The sequence below is a fragment of the Squalius cephalus genome, assembly GCF_949319135.1.
Source record: "Squalius cephalus genome assembly, chromosome: 17".
Taxonomy (NCBI): Eukaryota; Metazoa; Chordata; class Actinopteri; order Cypriniformes; family Leuciscidae; genus Squalius; species Squalius cephalus.
In genome coordinates this window covers 18,371,341-18,392,412 of record NC_137138.1, presented here as the reverse complement: position 1 = coordinate 18,392,412, position 21,072 = coordinate 18,371,341, and the positions used below count along the sequence as shown (strand labels likewise).

At 37.5% G+C, this 21,072-nt stretch overlaps 2 protein-coding genes across 2 annotated transcripts; one reads left to right on the top strand and one right to left on the bottom strand.

The window, feature by feature from the left end:
* Positions 1-170: 170 nt before the first annotated feature.
* adssl (adenylosuccinate synthase, like) lies at positions 171-5,916 on the bottom strand. Its single transcript, XM_079846619.1, has 13 exons — positions 5,643-5,916; positions 5,248-5,350; positions 4,968-5,036; positions 3,564-3,614; positions 3,337-3,403; positions 3,126-3,233; positions 2,879-2,960; positions 2,665-2,791; positions 2,367-2,521; positions 2,151-2,275; positions 1,407-1,504; positions 1,131-1,280; positions 171-992 (listed from the first exon to the last, which is right to left on the bottom strand). Exons 1-13 carry the CDS (start codon positions 5,859-5,861, stop codon positions 940-942), a joined length of 1,407 nt encoding a protein of 468 aa, XP_079702745.1. The 5' UTR covers positions 5,862-5,916; the 3' UTR covers positions 171-939.
* Positions 5,917-6,723: 807 nt separating this feature from the next.
* Positions 6,724-12,139, top strand: LOC307145050 (CAAX prenyl protease 2; the record flags this gene model as incomplete). Its single annotated transcript, XM_079847885.1, is given in 14 exon segments — positions 6,724-6,819; positions 6,945-6,989; positions 6,992-7,030; positions 7,032-7,061; positions 7,228-7,311; positions 9,647-9,725; positions 9,844-9,865; positions 9,867-9,960; positions 9,964-10,012; positions 11,631-11,708; positions 11,779-11,794; positions 11,796-11,827; positions 11,906-12,074; positions 12,076-12,139. Coding segments are annotated over 14 exon segments (897 nt in total).
* Between the last annotated feature and the right edge of the window lie 8,933 nt (positions 12,140-21,072).

Below are 21,072 nucleotides of genomic sequence, written 5' to 3'. Positions count from 1 at the left end.
ATCATTTTTACCTTGTAACTACTTTCATTGTTAAACAAGTTGCTGTTATGTGGTACATTTAGTGCGTTAAAATAGATTCATTTTGTAAGTCTCAACAAAAACAGAATTTCGGAGGAAAAAACTCAAAAAAACAAACAAAAAAAAAAGAAGAAAAAAGCATCAATTAAACCCATAATTAGTTTTGCACTTTATTTTTCAAAAAACAGCAGCAAATGAGTTTGTGCACTAGATGGAATGCAATGCATGTTTGTGCATGTGTGACTTGATCATAGATTCAAAAGCTGTGTCTGAGTGCACTAATCACTGACATAAGGTAAACAGTGCCTTTTTTTTCTTTCAATATCACAAAGACTTGTGTGTGAAAGTCCCTTTTGGTATTTCAAACCACATCAAACCAATCTTAGCATATACACAAACACTGAATTAAAAACAAAAGATTTAACGCTGACCCCCTCACACTTGATTACATAAAAAAATAAACAGTACATGACCATCTTAAAAATCAGTTTGGTTTTATCCACGAAATAGCAATGAATATGGTAATTTAAATGCTCAGAGTGCTAAGTTTGATTTTAAAAGATATACAATAAAACGATGACGCCCTTCAGTCTGAAGTTCTGCAATTGATCACTTTCAGACAAACTTAAGCCAACTACGAGTGATTGAGAGAGGTATGTTCTGAGCAGCTCTGGGATGTGCTTTGAAACAAATACAAGTCAAGGAATTACGAATGCAGGGAAGCGGGTCTGGTGCTCAGACCTGACCTCTATACACAATGCTGGTGTTCACTTTGAGTGGAACATTCAGTGGATTTTAAACCCATGGTTAGTCTTAATCTCAGCGCTGATGCATAAAAGACAGTTCTGGTACTCCAACAGTCATGACGACGGATGTCCTGGCAGACCATCAAATGAAGTTCAGTCTTTCCCGTTCCCCTCGTCAGAACAGCTTTATCATGCTCTCTCTTGACTTGCCAACTCCCACCCACTTCACTAAAAAGAGAAAACATTTTTTAATGATCATTTTGTGATTTCTAAGCATGTCAGTAGGATATATGTCTTTCTGTTGCTGCATATGTCAGTGGCTGAAACATTCTAAATTAATAAATGAAATTGTATGTGTATTTTTACCTGGCACCTGCAGGAAATTCTCGATAAAGTGAATGTAAGCTTGAGCCTGTGATGGCAGCTCATCAAAACTGCGCACTCCCTCAGTGCAACAACACCAGCCAGGAAACGTCTCATAAGTCACGTGAACCTTTGTGAGGACGTCCATGTTTGCTGAAATATACAAATATTACCCCTCCATTATCAAAAAAGGTCTATAAATAGCACGGTAATATTGTAATGTGTGTGAATATTGTAATGCGTGACAAATCTTAAAATGTGTTAAAATTGGTAACTTACCAGGAAAACTGGGAAGAGGCTTTCCATCAACTGTGTAAGCTATGCCAATCTTTATTTCTGGCAATGTGTCAAGAATGTCTAACTTGGTCAGTGCAATGCTGAGAGAAACAGAAGGAAAAGTGTTGTTAAATTAAACTGAACAAATCTTAAGTTCAATCTTTGTAATAGCTACAACAAAGAAAAATAGAAACTGGTTAACACTGTTACAATTAAATAACTTTCCCACTTGTACTCTAGCAAAAGGTTTGAGGCTTTAAGAATTTATTCCGCAAGGATGCACTAAATTGATCAAAAGTGCCAGTAAAGATATTTTTAATGTTACATAATATTTTAGTTCATTTGAACTTTCTATTCATCAAAGAATCCTGGGGGAAAAGTATCACAGTTTCCACTAAAATATTAAGCGGCACAACTGTTTTCAACATTAATAATAAGAAATGTTTCTTGAGCAACAAATTAGCATATGATTTCTGAAGGATCATGTGACACTAAAGACTAGAGTAATGATGCTGAAAATTCAGCTTTTTCATCACAGAAATGAATTATATTCTAAAACATAATAAAAAGAAAACCATTCATTTAAATTGTAATAATATTTCACAATATTACAGTTTTTTTTTTTTTTTTTAAATAAAATAAAATCGAGCCTTGGTGAGCAGAAGAGACATTCAAAAATATTCAAAAAATCTTACTGATCCCAAATTTTAGAACGATAGTGAATTTAACACACTGAACATAACTCACGCTGAAAAACCATTAACCATGTGGGCATAGCGAACCAAAACCAGGTCCAACCATCCACAGCGACGCCGCCTGCCTGTTGTGACGCCAAATTCCCTCCCTTTGCTCTGCAGCAGATCACCAGTTTCCTAGAAAATAAGAGAATGTGTTACATTTTCAAGTACAATACACAAGTTTTACCCCCTGACTCCTCTTCAAAACACACCCTGACAGACTCACATTATCTTGCTCAGTAGGGAATGCTCCCACTCCCACCCTGGTGGTGTAGGCCTTCACCACTCCATACACACGGCCAACATGAGACGGAGGGACTCCAAGGCCTGTGCAAACGCCTCCGACGGTACAGTTTGATGAGGTCACAAATGGGTAAGTCCCTGAGAGAGATGGAAACATCCTATGTTAAGAAGACATTTGTATCATTCACACTGTCAAATACAAATTCCACTGTCCTCAAGGTCAAAACATTTTAAAAGCACACCAGTCGATCTTCCCGTTTATGCGGGATTGCCATTCATACCAAAATCGATATCCAGTAAAGCAGCATTAGCTCCTTCCACCAGAATCTTCTTGCTTGGTCCAGTAAGGGCTTTGTGCATGAAATAAACCCCATCAGTTACTAGGGGGCGTAACCTCTCAGCATAACCCTGTGGGTGAAATGGAAAAAATACTACTGGGCAGGTTCATGATTTAGAAGTTGAACACATACTGAAAGATGCCAAGATGCTAATCACCTTCAGTTGCTCCAGCTCAGCATCAGTATCAATATTAAGGTTAGGATATGTGGTCTGAAAATGACCAGCCAGCACCCGAAATCTGCAGAGAGATATTTACAAGTTTTTATCTGTCTTCATGAAGTCCTAATTTTCACAGAGAAAGAAAGTCTAACAAAAGCAGATATGATTGTTAAGAACAACACAGAATTCTATGTAATCAAGTAGTTTTCCGAAATATTAAATAGAAATCTATCATTATGCTCACTTTTCCTCAAATACTGAGAAGTCTGAGACCAGATCACACACTCTCAGTCCATTACGTGCTGCTTTGGAGGAATAGGCAGGTCCAATGCCCTTCTTAGTTGTGCCCAAACTGTAAAACAGAGCAGGGTGAACTCTATCAATCTGGTAGAAAATTATCTGCAAATGTGAGCTGTTATAAGTGCAAAAAGAAAAAAGAAAAAAAGAAAACCCACTTTTTCCCTGCCTGCTGCTGTCTCAGCTGCTCCTGTATCCCATCAACGGCCTGGTGGAAGTTGAACACTACACAGAAAAAGAGAACACCTCTAATTCTAATGTCATAGATGTAAGTTTCCTGGTATTTTTATTTTTCTGAGACAAAACATAGTACAGTGCATAGTCAATGTCATCCGGAATACGGCAAAATTACTCAATGCCTCATGAAGTCAAAACAAAACCATACCAATATGTGCCCTGTCAGATATCTTCAGTCGTTCCTCCCACCCTTGAAGTCCTAAAATAAACAAAGCCAAAAAAATAAAAATAAAACTCATTAACCCCTTACTAGACACCCCCCATTTTGGCAAGTGGGGTATATATGACAAACCCAAAATAAAAAAGTTGCTGCTCACAAGTCATTCTGGATAGACACATAATCAACATATATTTAAAAAGCTGACACGTGAGAGTTTGCAGTTCAAGACTCAGAATTACTCATACTGGTATTAGTGTGGAAATATATAAGCTCAAACATAAAAATATTAAGAATATAATTTTAAATGTATAAAAATATTACATAAATGTAGTAAAACACCTTATAACCACAATTACAGTGAAGCCACAAGTGGGGTCCTGCTTCATTTCAAATATGAGGATTATGTCTTTAAAACTATGCATTTTATGAATCATTTCATAAGACCATGTTATGTGTTTTTAGAGAAGGCTAATAAAAATGCTAATGAAGTTATTTATGGCCCTTATAACTCTCCTGCACTCTAATGTCTGGCACGGAGAACTGCCCATTCACGACTTCAGATCAAGTAAGAGTGGGAAGTTTTAACATGCAGTGAATGTTGAACAACGATGATCTGGGGCCGACTGCAATCTTTGACGCAAAGGGGTTAATGTAAAAAACAGCATTAACACTTCATCTAACAGAGCTAAAAAAATAAATATAAAAACCCATACATATATTTTTCATGCTACTATCTACACATTGCAGAATTTTTGCTTTTGACAACCTTATTTAAATGTGGGATTAAATTCGAAAATGCAGTATTTTGACAGTGAAAATCATCGCGACTGACAAATAAATCTGATACTGTATGTCAGAACAGATCTGTGCATTAAGTCTTGCAAACTAATAGACTTACTTGTTCTATGTAATGCTTCTAAGCTCTGTTTCTTTGTTTTACAAATTACTGACTTTGTTGTTGCAGCAACCACAGCTTTTTGTAAGGAAGACTGCACTTTTTAGATAATTTTCATATTTGTATATTTCATGTTTTTATATTGTACGTTATTATTATAATGTATGTTATACGTTACTGTACGTTGCACGTTAAGTACCTTTAAGTTAAGTAAATATGACTTAAATGTTCCTTTTGTGTTTGTTACAAGTACTTGGTCACCACTAGGTCCAGATTATAATTCTGACCATTTGTACATACTTTGTAACAATAGTTGTTCAATCCAGATCATGTCTTTTTCATTTGCAAAAATACTAAGGTATACATTTTTAGCTACATTTTCCAGCCCTGATATGTAGGCATCTTGAATACATGGAATATGCATAAAGCAAATTATATCACAACGACCTCATGTTTAAAATTGTTGTATATTTCACTCCATATACTGATCATTTTACCATCGCCTTTCTGCAAGTTCTTCTCAGCCTCATCAAAAAGTCCTGGCAGGTGTATCACAACACCATTTCCTGTGGGACAGAACAAGAAAGGATCTCAACAATCACAACAGCATGTCAAAGGTTAACATCCGATCCCAAACAATGAAACGAGAAAAATGCAATGAAAAATGACTGAGTTTTAATGGGAAGTTATAAAATACATGAAGCAACGAACACTTAGTAAAAACTAGGGGGCAGTAAAGCAACATGTGATTTAATAGGAAGCTCAAACAAGACATACCAATAAATGAGATGGCCTTTTTGTTGAGAACGCCACTAGGAAGCAGGTGAAAGTCGTACTCGACCGAGTCCACGACCACTGTGTGTCCCGCGTTATTTCCTCCCTGATAACACACAGTTGATGCAAACATGAGAGCAAGTATCGCGATAAGAAAAAAACCGAGCCGCAGGAAACGTTACATCACTTGTCCTGCCGCCAAAAAAAGTGGCGATGACAACAATAATGGAAACTTTGGCTTCATTGTGAGGTTAGTGATGCGCCTTCTGAACGTGGTTGTTTGTTTCCGCTTTTACCTCAATTAAACTGTGCAATAAACGCAATCCTCAGACAGCACAGACATAATGTTCGCTCATAAACTCTTATAAACACAAATTGATGCGCGGTTGGATACACACCTGGCATCTGCATACAATGTCGGCGTCCATTGCCAAGAGGTCGACCACTTTCCCTTTCCCCTCATCTCCCCACTGAGCTCCCAACACTACGGTCACTTTATTCTGGGGCTCCCGCAGGATCCGCAGCGAGTCCACGCTGTCTCTGGAGCGCTTGAGCACGGGTTCACCGTTCAGCGAGGCCGTTTCCTGACCATTAGACATTGTACTATCCGCAGCCATGCCGAGAGTGTTCGTGAGTGAAGAACAGCGTAAAAGCGTTACTGCAATAGGGAAGTGCACGAGATTGGCCTTCAAAATAAAAGTCCGGTAGCTAGCCAAAAACAACAAAATACTTTATACACACGACTTTGAAACCTGCACTGAATGAATGAACACATGCATGCTTGTAAAAAAATATCGGAATTAAATCGGAGTGAGTGACACATGCTATTGTAATGAAACTCAATTAAGTTAATTTTTTTCCCCAGGTTGTTGATACTTGCAGTTTTAGACGCTTGTCATATCTTGTTTCACATAGTATTTTGGCGGGTAAATTTTATGGAAACAACAATTTTTGCATTTAAATTTTTTTTTGTCTTTTATTACTTGTAAATAATGTTTGTTTTAGTATTGTCTTAACATATAGTCTATGTTAATATTGTTAATACTGACATTCCCTTTGGCTGAGGCTAATTTTGTTCAACCATAACATCTGTAAACTTCTTCACGATCTAGTAAAACTAGTAATCTGAATATGTATTTAATATAAACAAATCGGAATATTTATTTAATATGAAAACAAGTTTGACTCTCTGAACTTCTTAAAAACAGCCAAACCAGTCTGAGTTGCAAATCCAAACATTGGTAAATTGCATTTTAAAAAGTAAAAAGTGTATAGCCACTTCAGCTATTAAAACATTTTTAATTAGTCAGTTGTTTAAAGTATAGTTGGCCAAGAGAAGACATGCATAAACTAGACTAAAAACATGCTATTCCACTGCTTTGCTCGAGCTTGATAACAGAGGCTACTCATGAACTGCAAGCAGCTTATGCTCATTATCTACTTTTCAGACAGCAGTCTGTTTCTTTGGAATAACTGACGATGTTATCAATCAAAACCCTCTTAGAGACTTTTGAAGGAGAGTGTTGGATATCTGTTATGTGTTGTTTACTGCTTGTCTGTATGTTGGGAGTATGGTAGTGTACAGGTAGTGATTAAGCTGTATGTGCAAAGCACTGGGCTATTATTTCTCTAATTGAAGAATAGTTCAGTTGCAGTTTAAAATGTTTCAATTATGTCATATTCTCTGTACATTCTTTAGGGATCATCCAAACACAATAAAAAGGTGTTTCAACAGTGTTTTTTTTGTGTGTGTGTGTCAGCTGTTTCACCACTGGTTTTACTGGCATAGCACTCATCACATGAAAGTCATGGTCAGGGTGAGTGTGAGCTGTATGCCAGATAGATCTATGCATAATTCAATATTCAGGTACTTTCTCAAGTGTTAAGAGTATTCTTTTTTTATTTATAAATGTAAGTTAATAGAAATTAAATGTTTTACTTAATTTAATTTAATGTGATGTAGTATGTTTGGACTTGTTACAGCTAAGTCCACCATTGTGGGCCCTGATGGGCATTCGTCTAGAGGGTTTTGTGCCTCCCACTCTGCTGCCGCTGACACTCACTATAGTATGTTATTGCTGTCTTCTCTTTAGTTGTCCCTCCCCCCCCCCCAACATATATATTACTAAGTGATATATGTCATGAATTTATCAAATTATTTTAAAAGGAAATAATGCATTCGGACACAAAAATATGTACATCAAGTCATTGACCCTTATATAACACACACACACACACACACACACACACACACACACACACACACACACACACACACACACACACACACACACACACTGTATATATATGTGTGTGTGTGTGTTATATAAGGCTCAATGACTTGATGTGCATACTTTTGTGTCCAACTGCATTATTTCCTTTTAAAATAGTTTGATAAATTCATGACATATATCACTTTATTCTTTAAATCTGTTTATTTTGAATTCATTTTTAGTACATTTAAATAATACATTTTATATTTTGAACCCCCAAAATGTACCTTAACAATATAAAATTTAAAACTAAATACTATGGCATCATTTTAAGTTTGAAACCTTTCATATAAACAAATTTGATAAATATCATTAGGTTTAAAGCTGGTATGATCATTGAAAAACTTTTGTCCAGCAATTTGTATATTCTCAAATGTCAGAGTGGCACAATTGAATTGGCAATGTAATAACAGTAAACATGATAATGCATCATCCAGAGGAGCCCAACTGATCCTTGTGGCAGAGTGAAAAGGTTTGTAGATCTCTCTGAAATACTGGTAAAAACCGCTCATTTCAAGTATGGGTACTAGGTTGGTACACTTTCCATGTCACTATACAGTATCTATCTATCTATCTATCTATCTATCTATCTATCTATCTATCTATCTATCTATCTATTATCTATCTATCTATCTATCTATCTATCTATCTATCTATCTATCTATCTATCTATCTATCTATCTATCTATCTATCTATCTATCTATCTATCTATCTATCTATCTAATCTATAACCTTTTTGAAGCTTTATTTGTCAATGCCCCATAAATGTACAATAACTGGTAACCTGATGGTTACAAACTGGTGCCTGGTTGCAAAAAGCACCTTAAGTGTTATTTTCCCTTAAGAACGAACGCCCTTAGGTTTCCCTTAAACTTACTACTTGTTACTAAACCCAAAGGTTTACCTTTTAGTAGTTACCCAATAATAATAATACAGTTTTTCTCAAAACAATTAGTACAAACTGCAAAACCTAGTTGATAACCTGCAAAAGCGTGTCACTTGCTCAAAATGGATAGCTCATTCCTCAAAAGCAAGTATTTATGTCAATGAATGTGTCAGTGTCATCAAAATGAAAAGTCCTGACACCATCGTTTATGAACAAGATAGTCAAATGGCTTAATCATGTTTTCATTATGACAGTTTACTCTGTAAATGTTTTCCAATGATAAAAGTCAGATCTTGGTGACACTACCTGAAAATGCTCAATACAGCACTAAATACTATTTGCACAGCCATTTGAAAAATACAGTAAAGTTACACATTACTGTATGTATGAGGTAACGGAGTACAAGACACTGAATATGTATGTTTCACATTTTTACTGCATATGCTCTTTGCAATTCTAATTTGTTCACAGCATTGTGCAAAAGAAAAAATACACCCTTATTTACAACAAACATAAACCCCCTTTGGGTAGAGCTGTGCACAACTGTAAACAATATTGCAGTAGGCCTATATACTGTATTGGAACTGAACATACAACATACATAGGACTCTAATCATTCATGCACATCCAGACGTTCCTCTCTGTCTGGTCACATAATTTCATCTACATCCCAGCGAATATCATCTCTTGCTCAATTGCAAATTGTTCAATTTAGGAGACTTTTTCAGCATTTTTTTTGTTGTTGTTGTTTTTTTAAATGACAGATTTTGACAACTAGTTCAACATTTTTGTATGTAATGACTCAAGCAATGAAATGAGGACTATTAGTTTTATATGGAATGACTATTCATCATTCACAAGTATAGTTAATTTTGACTGACATGACATAAGCAAATGATAATGTTATAAAACAGCAGAGAGTTGTATGAAAGCAATGGATGCATGTCCAAAAGCATTTGCAATTTGTTGGAAGGAATGAGAAACTGCTACTATGATGTGCACAAATGACTAAATGTTGTGGAGGTTGAACTAACTGTTGTGCAAATGTAAATAGTGATGTGAGAAATGCACCAAAGCGACTGAGAAAAACTGTAATAATAAAAAAACAATAAAACAATATTACCACCATTGTACACTTAAGCAAGCATTCATTCAGACACAGCTTCATGGGAACCCTTTCCTGAGAACCATAATGCATGACTTTTTTGTTTTTATTTTTGTATTTATTTATTTTGAACTCAGGTGCTTTTCCTTGGACCTCTGAGCCAATTGGCAATTGAGAGCCCAAGAGGACTTTTTCATGATGTTAAAACAGCCTTGAGTGAGTATGAATATATATTTAGAATATAGAATATATCGAAATAAATATAAAAAACGAATATATATATAATACATGTAAAAAGAAAATCTCTCATAAATCATGAATATTTGCTCACGAGCAGATTCTTGGTCTTGGAGCAAGTGTGAGAGATTTACGATGGCTTAGGAACCAGGTGGTGGCTCCATTAACAGAGAAGTTAGTTTTTCGTGCATGCATGATTCCCATGTTGGTGCAATGAATCGGTCCCACTGCTGCCATCTTCATCAGTCCTCTCTTCTTCGGTGTGGGTAAGTTAAAATAGCAAGACAATAATGTAGAAAAATTCCAGCAGATGGCGATGTCGAGCTCTAATAACAAGCAGTGAATGTAGGCTTGCTTGTGTGTATGCTTTTAAAAGGTATTGTATAACTGTTCAGAAATGTTTAATCAAGTCAAGTCACCTATATATAGCACTTTATACAATAGATGGTGTCAAAGCATCTTTACAGTGATAAACAGGAAAATAAGATTCAATGATGCAAACAGAATTCAACTCTGCTTTAAAGCAGCTCTAAAAAGACATTACTAAACAGTAGTGCTGCACGATTAATCATGATTAATCACGATTATGAAATGCTGCGATTTTATGAAATAAATAAATGCATGTGTGGACATGACAACCCATTCTCTCTGAGAGCTGTTCCCTTTCATAGGTCTCTCAACACTGCGAATATTGTTATGGGAACACCTTTGGTGTGGACGAATGTCTGAAGCCCTTATACCATCACGCCAATTTGATTGGCCAATAGCGCTTAGCACCACTCTAAGAATACGTCATGTATGCTTCATATTAGTGTGCTGGGCGCTATTTCCTCAGATTTTATTCCTTCAGGAAGCGTATTTTCTGTGGCCCGTAGGAAAGCGTGTTTGTCGTGTTCTTTGATAGCGTGTGTTTGAAAGTTTTGCGCTCAAGACTTACCTGCTTTCTGAGGAAAGAAGGCCTTGCGTCATACCCTCGCCTCTCCATTTCTGCGGTTGTAGAGCCGCCGCACGAGATGGATGCTTGGGGTGACGATTATGAGCGCATGGAGAGCGAGTAGACGGAATATTCGCCCTTTCTCTCTCTCTCTCCCCGAGCCGCTTGCTCGCAGACTAGCGCGGCTCGGACCCCGTCATTTTCGTTCGTGACGATTTGCGGCCTACTCCAGAAGCGATGCGATTTCTTTCGGTTGTGGCCGGTTCGACGATGCCGTTTTGTCTATGGCGGCCCCTGATTCTGAAGAGCTTATAGGCGATTTGTGTGGCTCTCTCCCTCCGAGCGGACAGGAAAAGCTCACTTCTCCGTCCTATAACAAGCTGTTAGACGTGGTTACTCGTGCTGTAAACAAGCTGGGGCTGGATTGGGACAGCAAGCCTGCTCAAACTCAGGCCCAGTCAAAGCCGGACGATCGCTATTTGACTAGCCACGCCACAGCCCAGCCCCATAGGCCTCTCGCGACCTGGACCCAGTTCATTGCCCTGTGAGTTCAATACTGGAGTTCCTGCAAAGTCGTTTTCGGAGGATGCGGCACTGTTCAGTAACAGTGTAAAGTACATCAATTATGAAATTAGTTTAATTCAGCTATATAATTCCAGCTAAGTTGAGTTCTCATCCAATAGTGTCAGTGCGGTCAAATCAGTAATATTGCTGAATATTAAGTGTTGCCAACTGAGCAAGTCAGAGGCGACACTGACAAGGAACACAAACTCAGGTGACAGAATGGAGAAAAGAAATTTAGGAGAAACCTCAGTCGGGGAGCCAGTTCTCCTCTGGCCAATGAACGAACATGGTGTGATTATGATTAAAAACTCAGCGTGACAGGGAATGTGGAGTTAAAATTTTCCATATATGTTCTGACTCTCCTGTGTTCTTTCTGTCCCACTTAGCCCATTTCCATCATATCACTGACATTGAACAGCTTCGCTTTGGACAACACACTGTATTTGAGATCCTAATTTGTGCAGGTAAATGCTTTTAAATGCCTAACATTTGATGTTGTCTCATCTAACACTTCATGACATGTTATCTTTTCAACTTTCCAGTTCACTTACCTCCATTTTTGCCTTCATATTCATAAGAACAGGTGAGTATCCGTGATATGTATAAATACAATGTCATCTGGTTTGTGTCTCGCCTCAGATTTCAATTTCTTAATGATCAGGTCATCTGGTGGGACCTGTGTTGTGCCACTCGTTTTGCAACTGGATGGGTTTTCCTGCCATTGGCTCAGTTTTACTGCACCCACAGAGGCCTGTGATTTTGTTCTTCTACCAGATGGGTGTTCTGCTCTTCCTCATCCTCATCCTCATCCTCCTCTTCCCCTTCACAGATCTTGCTTTATGGCATGACCCCCATTTGCAGTCTACTGCTTACACCTCGCTCTGACTGCACATGACACATCTTAATGGTGCCTGGGTGGAAATGTAGGCTACCTGAAAGTCTTAAAAAAACATGACTGGGGCAAGAGATCCCTTCCTGAGAGCATGAAAGACAGTAAATGAAGCATATTGCTTTCATGCAAAAGACTCAACATATTTCACACATTCATCAGCCTAGATGGTAAGTTAATGACTGTCATGTTTCATTTCTTTGCGTTTCTGTGGTAATAGTTTTCAAACCAGAGTGTATCTCAGTGGCTCTTTCGAATTTTTAAATTTCTCTTTCATTCAGTTAAAGTGCAGTTATCAGCTGTCATGTTGTTAAATTAAAACCAGATGCTGATGTGTATATAGTACTAGAAGAGCAAAGAGCAGCAATGAAGGACAAAGATTCACACTGGAAGCAAAGTTGCATACAATTGGATGAGGGTTGTCGAAGGTGTCACTCGAACTCTCTTTCAAGCCCGTAAAGGAATGATAACAGACAAGTATGGACGATTCTTGACTGACCAGCAAGACATTATAGTCATTAGAGAGCTTTATAAGCACAATCAATAGAGAACAACCTAACAATGACCCCGTGGAAATAGAACTAGCAATTTTAAATGAAGAAGTTATATGGGCGATGCAGCAATTAATAAAGAACAAGGCTCCTGGTTTCGACTGTATCCCAGCAGAATTGTTGAGTCCTATTCCACCTGCGGCCATCAAAGCAATTTGCCAAAAGAATCCAGAATCCAGAAACAATTTGAATCCAGGAACTGGCCAAAAGATTGGAAAAGATCAGTTTTCATACCAGTACTAAAGAAAGGCGATGCAAGAAACTGTTGCAAATACCGTTCAATAGCCTTGATTTCTCACACAAGCAAAATCCTTCTAAAAATATGTTAAAAATGATACAGCAGCGCCTACATCCAGTCATAGAAACAGAAATACCTGACTCGCAGGCTGAGTTTCGCTGAGGTCGTGGCACACGTGACCACAGCAAATCTGCAGTGGATCATTGAAAAATGTAATGAATATCAGACAGGCGTCTACATGTGCTTCATTATCTATAGCAAGGCTTTTGATTGTGTTGAACATGACAAGTTGTGGAAGGTACTTCAAGAACTGAGTCCAAACACAGTATGGTGATACAGAATGGTTCAGAATTGAAAAGGTGTTTGACAAGGCTGTATTCTCTCCCCATTTCTCTTTAATCTTTATGCTGAAACGATCATGAGGAAATTACTGTAGGTCTGGAAGAATCCGAAATAGGTGTGAAGATTGGCGGCAGAAATATCTATAATCTCCATTGATGTTACAACTTTATTAGCAGAAAAAACGTAGATGAACCACCTTATAATAAAAATTCAAAAGGAAAGTGAAAAGATGGGACTCCAACTGAACATCAAAAAGACAAAATTTGACAACAATTTTACAACCGGAACAGGAGCAATTAAAGTAACCATCAATGGAGAAGAAATTTAATGCGTTAAGGACTTCTGCTTCTTGGGATCTATGATTGACCAAACCGGCGACTGCACACCTGAAATAAGGCGCCAAATTTCATTTGGACGTAATGCAATGCTGAGCATGAACCAAATCTTGAGGAGCAAAGACATCAACCTCTCAACCAAATACAGGCTAGTCCAATCAATTGTGTTTCCTATATCAACATACGGATGTGAAAGCTGAACTATGAAAAAAAAAAAACGATCGAAGAAGGATTGACGCCTTTGGGTTGTGGTGTTGGAGAAGGCTCTTAAGGATACAATGGACAGCGAGGGTTACCAACAGAGAGTTATGAATATTTTTATTGGGTTTATTTTTATATTTTATATTTATATGTTTTCTTATTAATGTCATTTTAAGTTTAATATAATATATTAATTAATTTTGCTATGTGCTTTTGTCATGTGTTATTTTTTTTCTTTAATTAATTACTATTTTTAGTTTTAGATTTCATGTTTCGTATCTTAAACTGACTTTATTTCAGTTAGTTGCCAAGGCAAGTTGCTTTTTCATCTAATATTTATATTTTATTTTATTTTATTTTATTTCAGTTTTATTTCAATTAATGAAACAATTTTTATTAGTTTTAGTTCTTATTTTATTTAAAAATGACAACCCTGATAAATTCTAAAAGTTATTGTAAATTGCAGTAATATTTCAGAATATTACTGTTTTTACTGTATTTTTTATCATATAAACGCAGCCCAATATAACTTATAAATCATCAATGTTGTCTTGAGTGCACTTTTATGGTTTGCTTACTCTGTTTCTATTTTCAAAGTTTAGTTATGGTGATGATGACCAGTGTATGAAGAACATCCCCTTAGAGACATGTAGAGAACTAAACAAACAGACTCAAAGAGCTGAAAATACCTGTAAGTCCCGTACAGTTCTCTCTTGTGAGTGCTCCTCATTTATGCACTAGCCTTTCAAAATAACCTTGGGGTTTGGACCTATAATCAGCATTGTGCATCTTCCTTCTAACAAGCAGTTCTGTGTATTTTGGATCTATCTTCTTTTGTTTGATTGGGATCTTCAATGATTTGACACCCTCCAAAATGTACTAGTGCAAAACATTTCCTGCACATACAAAAAAAATATCTCCTGTGTTTGTTGCCATATAACTTCTCAGGTCACAGTGAAAAGAAATCTTCCAAACGGCAGCTCCTGCCCAAATACACATTTCTGTGGAATGTTGGGTTTTGACTGTATGAGATTTGAAACCATATGGTGGGCATCAGCAGCTGTCAGTCTTCCAATAATGATTGCCAATCAATACAACACAACATTTGATGTTCAACAAAAAGGATTTCCACAAAAAAAAAAAAAAACACACAGATTTTGTATCTGAAACTTTAGAGTACGTGTCAGCACAGCGACGTTGAGGATGAAAAACCTGAGCCCTTTTTTCTCCTCTGAGTGCTCCGAATAGTTCAGATTCGGCTGAGGTAGACTGAGGCTCCAGGAAACTTTAATTCCAGGGTCCTCCTGAGGTCTGGTGGAAACCCAAACGCAGCGTATCTGGGAGCTGTAACAAGATAGGCGCAGTGGGACGCAGCAGGGCTGTCTGAGGTTTATTACCGTTCTCCAAACAAAACTGTTGCCCTTTGCTTCATTTACATTGACCCTCAGGTGTGAAGGACTGAAGGCATTCAGTAGCCAAGAGAGTTTGCTTAAATGTTTTGCATGTAGCATATATTCATAAAATGAAATCAGGCAGCGGCTCTAAAGCTTTACAAGAAATCCAGATTTTCTGACTCTAGGATTTTCCGTGATGAATTAACTGTCACCCTCAGGAGCACCGGCTGACTTTTTGCGGTCAGGGGCCTAATGCAATTCCGAGGGCAGCCATTGTGTTCTGAAACTTTGAAGCATTCCCAGGATATCTTGCCTCCTGGAATCCATGCCGATTGTTAATGTGTTCACCATTCTCCCGTTATATATTCATATATGTGTTTCATTGGCCTCATGCGAATATATGGTTTTCCACTGGCAGTGTCAATGACAAAACCATCAGTGCTGGTGAAATATGGTGTTAGTTGGTGTATTCTGAAACCAAGTATCGATTTATTTTGTGCAACTGTGATTTATTTGCCATTTTTTGTGGAAGATGTTCTGTTTTTCTAATAACCACGAGTAGAAATGAGTATCCACCAACACAGATGAAGAAAAAACGACTGACTGTTCCGAACTGAAGCTCAGTTACATGCAGCATAAGAACGGCAGTAGTGTTAAGCATATTAAGAAACTTCCATTGGAAGAACATATTGTTTTAATGATTGAAAAATAGGATTATTGGAGTCTGTTTGAGGTCAGTGGGTTGCCTCCAGCTAGACAGCCAGAGATCATGGAAATAATGAGAGTTTTGACATCATGACTCTCTCTCCTCCTATTCCAGACCTTTTCCTCTTTATTGGTCTCTTTTGTAGCAATTTAGCTGGCGAAATATGGAATATCTGATCATCTTTTAATTCATTTTCCACTTCACACTGCTCACAATCTTCTTGCCCCCTTCTCCCTCATAAGCAGGTGTCTGCCTGGCTACGTCTGACAGTCTGTTGCGTTTATTATCAAGGTGAAGAGTTAGAAAGACATTGATAGCCCTGGAATCTTCATTAAGGGATCTGATCATCCCGTTTAGAAAGCCAACATTACCTATACTTTCCACTGATGGCCGTGCATAGACTTACAGCAGATTTTCACAGCTATACAGTGTGCTGTATGATAAGAGCACTACTTAGTGTTTTAGCGTCGTTCCATGATTTCCCATTTTCTCTCTGTAAAGCAAACAGATAAGTGGACACGAGGGAATTTAATGCGATTTAAACGATTTTTTTTTCCTCTTCAAAGACAACAAAGGGCATTTTCGGTGTAATTACAGGATGGCCAGATTTCCTGTCTGTGAGCAGCAGATGTTATTGTGATGTTAAAACTATTTTTTGCCACAAACTAACACAGATCTTGATAGTTTTCGTCTGTTCTGCCTCAACTGCATTTTTTTGTTTTGTTTTATCAAAGAGCCAAAGTCAATTTTTAAAGTCCTGTTTTAAATGGAAAAAAGCAAAGACTTTCTGAGCTTGCTATCAATGCCTTTCCATATCATGTTACGTTGAATTCCACAAAACCCACAACATTCCATTCATGGCTTTACATATTATGTTTAACACAGACCATACATTTGATAATACATGTGTGGTGCAAGGAAACAAATGTTGCTCAAGTTTACCCTGTCATTTTTCTCCATGTTTTGAAACATGGATAACTGGAACTTATTAAATGTTCCCTAAGATGTGGCTTTGTCTTCAAACCATCCGCTTCACAATGTTAAACAGGCTGAATAAAACAACAAAGGAGTCTGTGCATTGTATCCTGTAGACATGTGACTGCACTGTTGTTCTTTTTAAAGGGTCGGGAGTAATTCAAGAATGAGTTGGAGACAGCTTAGATGGTCCGAGCCCTTGCAAATATCTCCTTAACAGAAACGGGCTAGCCCGGTGAGATGGAAAACTTTAATGGTAATTGAGTCGCCTTTTCTCAAGGTGAAATATCCTTGGGAATACATTCTGCTGAATTCGTTTGCCATGTGGTTTTGACTAATAGTTTCAGGATGTCTAATGAATGATGAGTGGCTGCTGCCTCCTGCTCAGAGGCCGCTGTTGGGTCGGCCTCGCTCGAGAGCCTTGACGCTTCGAGTCAATAAATAAACGATGGAACCTATTAAATCTGTACACACATGAACTCAACACCTTGTTTTTATAAAGCTCATTATCATTGGATGACACGTACTGCTTCAAGGTAACGTGTGTCTAAGGTACTGTGTGTGTTAGGTAAAGGAGCTAAAGGCCATAACAAAGCAGATTTTATGTTCTTTTATCCCTTTTTGACATCTCACGGCCAACTGTTTAAGAATGATATAGCCTATCATCAGTTTTCAAACAGTGGGATGTGACTCGTGATGCTCTGGGTCGCGCAAAGTGTTTGCAGACAGGGCTTAGATTATCTTTTATAAATGTGCCTTAGAAAAAAAAACATTACTGGTCTGCATCTTGAGACAAAACAATAGCACTGACATATTTTAAGATATGCCAGTGCAAGTTGCTATCAGTTCAAACATGCATTTTAGTGTGCTTGGTTTGAGCCTTGTTGTCTGTGAAACCAGAGGAAAAATTCTGAAATTCAATTAACCAGTATGTTTCATGACAGTTTGTTGATGACCATAATTTGTATTTACATTTTTCTGACATGACTCACCACAAGTGTGTTGCAGATCGTGGCAGTGTTTCTTGTTTTTGGAGGAGGCGTTACTCACATGCTGCACACAGAAATATACATACATTAGACACATTTACATGGACACTTTATATTTCAATCGGAATACAATGCTAAACGCACCTAGTGAGACAGCTGTAATCTCTTATTAATTGGATATGTAAGCTCGCGCTAAATCGGCCCAAAGTCCGGCATCCGACCAGCGCGGAAGGTCTTAACGTGTTACTGTCCTTTTCTCGAGGCAAGGTATTGGTTGGTTAAATATAATACATTAATCATGTGTTCTATCGTAATTTCATCTGACTCCATAAATGAAAGCTTTTACTAATATCTGTGCCTCACTAATAGTGAGCGAATGTTTGACTATTCCTTTTAACCATTATATGAACAATGTCAAAATCAGTTAGAATAATCACATGTATACATTGGTTACACCAAATAATCTTACCCAGCTTGTACCTGAGATAAAGAGAGAGAGAGAGAAAGGGAAAGAGAAAGAGAGAGAGAGAGAGAGGGGGAAAGAGAGACCACCTATCCAACTCCTGTCCAGCCAAAGAAGAGACCAGAGAGCCGGAGCACACCTTCCTTTATCCCCTTGACCAGGTGACATGGGGGATGGGGGAGACCACCCTCAAAATGGCTTTTTATTCAACAAAAGGGGGGTGGCATTATCTGGACCAGTTTTCTCTAAACTTCTATAAACCTTATTTCCTTTTATTTTATCTATCTGGATATGAGATATCTGTACCACTCACTTTGAGACATTTCAAATGACACCAAAAACATAACAGTCAATGATAAACATTCACATTAAACCATGTTCTTGTGTGAGTTCTTAGTTGTTTCTGAGAGGAAGTCAGGCTGTATGGGGGAGGTTGAATATTAATTAGCCAGCAGGGCTCTTTGTCTCATTAGACCAGGCCCCAACCAGTATTTTCAGTCTTACAGATATTTATTGAATCGATCATAGGGACTCCGGAACTCTTCAAATTAATGCTTCACTTAATTAACTCAGATTGGCTTCTGAATAAAAGTATTGCTTGCTTCCTTAACTGCAAGGCCAATGCATTATTAGGCACTTGAATATAGCTACTCTTACTTGCCTTGCCATCAAGAAAGCAAAAATATAGACCTTTTTTTTCTGTATGCACAGTCATGTCGTTGTTCGGTCCTCGTTTATATACCTTTCTATATACATTATATGCAATGAAATGCATTAGTAAGTAAGTTTATCCAATGCTATAATATGACAAGGAAAGTTAATATATATATACCGGTATATATATATATCGGTATATATATATATATATATATATATATATATATATATATATATATATATATATATATATATATATATATATATATATATATATATATATACATATATATATATATTCTTCTTCTATCAAATGTGTTCTAAACCATTCATGGTGGGTCTCAAGATTTATTATGCCTCTCTATATAGGACCTAGCATGAAAAAGTGTTTAAACATTAGAGTGTGCTACTAACAACACTAAGGTCATGGGTTCAATTCCCAGGGAATGCATGAACTAATAAAATGAAAACAATGTTGCTTTGAATAAAAGTGTCTGCCTGATGTAAAAAGCTATGGAAACCCTAATCTATACCACTCACAGTCCCACTGGGGGTTTCCTGATCGTTTTCATTAACCCTTACACCTCACCTGGTGTCCTTTACTGCTCCCTGTATGGTCCAATTGTGTGTAGACAGATATATGTTATTGCATAATAGGCATGAGGGAAAAAAAATAACATTAGTTAAGCTTCTGCTAAATACTAAGGGACTGCGTTCGATGGCAGTGAATCAAGAATTTTTCAAACATTAGAGGGTTCCAAAAGGAGTCTGCTTAGAGTCTTGCAGTAGCATAAGAAACATGTGATCTCAACATAGTGATACTTCTGTTAGCAATGTAACCAGACACTAAGCCTGCCAAGCACTTTTATCCCGCGGGGACCAATGAGATATTTTGAGGACTTTAATATCATAGACTACCAGCGGACACCAAACACTTGAGTTTTTCTTTATATCTTGGCCTTTACAAACTATTTTGGGTTGTCTAGACCATAGTCAGGTTGCGTTATTCAGAGAGACGTCTGTGATTCGATTCTTTTCATAAAGCATCACTGCTGAAGACTCCACAACAAAGACCTCGACCACAGCAGGGAAGAAAGCTGAGTGGAATGTGAAGGTTTCTCAGTCTAAGTAAGCAAATCTACAGAGAGAATGAGCAGATGCTAACTAGATCAGTCGTAACGGGGCCAGCATATGCTATGCACATCAGTTAGAAGAGGGGCTGAGGTAATAAAGAAACTAGAAGTCATTGCAGACTTTCATACCTGGCTTGAGGACCTGAGTGAGACGGTTTTATAGATCAAAGCCTCCTACAGTCACAAATGAAAAAACAGAGAGGGATGGAGGAGGCCAAGGTAAATGGCTAGATGTCTAAAGAATAAAAACTGGGGAGAAAAAAGGATGGTATAAGAAAACAAATGTTCAGAGTTCTGTAAAAGTTAGTTTACTCTCAAGAATCTGATCTAATATGGAAAAATTAGGTGGTTTATTGGTTTATTTTCCACAATATAGGTCACAGATGTGTGTTTTATTGATATTTTATCTAATAAGTAACTACGATGATTCATTTTGAACTAATAAAGGAAAAGTGTATACGTAGCGTTTCGACGGTGGTTACAACCTCTGACTTGGAACAACTGATGACAGAATGAAATATAGGCTCGGTCTGTGTACTGAATTAGAAAAGAATTACATAACAGCCCATAAGCTTCCAGTTTTTCCAAACTCCTCTCCACCAAACGACACGCGTTGTATATTCCTGCAAACCCTTTAAAACAGTCCAAACGACCCATTTGAATCGAAAAAACACAGAAAGAGCACATCCCAAACCACCCAAGAATCAATGTAGCAGTATTTTCCTGTTTATATGTGAAAACCTCATGAGCTAAAGGTCATCAATGGCTAGAGATTCCTACTAAATCAAATCTACTATAGTGCAGAGATCTCTAGTGGTTTTCTGATCTCTCAACGTAGGGTGTTGAGAAAATGGGAGACAGGATGTTAAAATAACCCCCCTTCCAAAATTACTAACTCCCATTTCCAAGCATTCCTCACCAGGATATTCCCTTAGGGACCATCAATTTTGTGTGT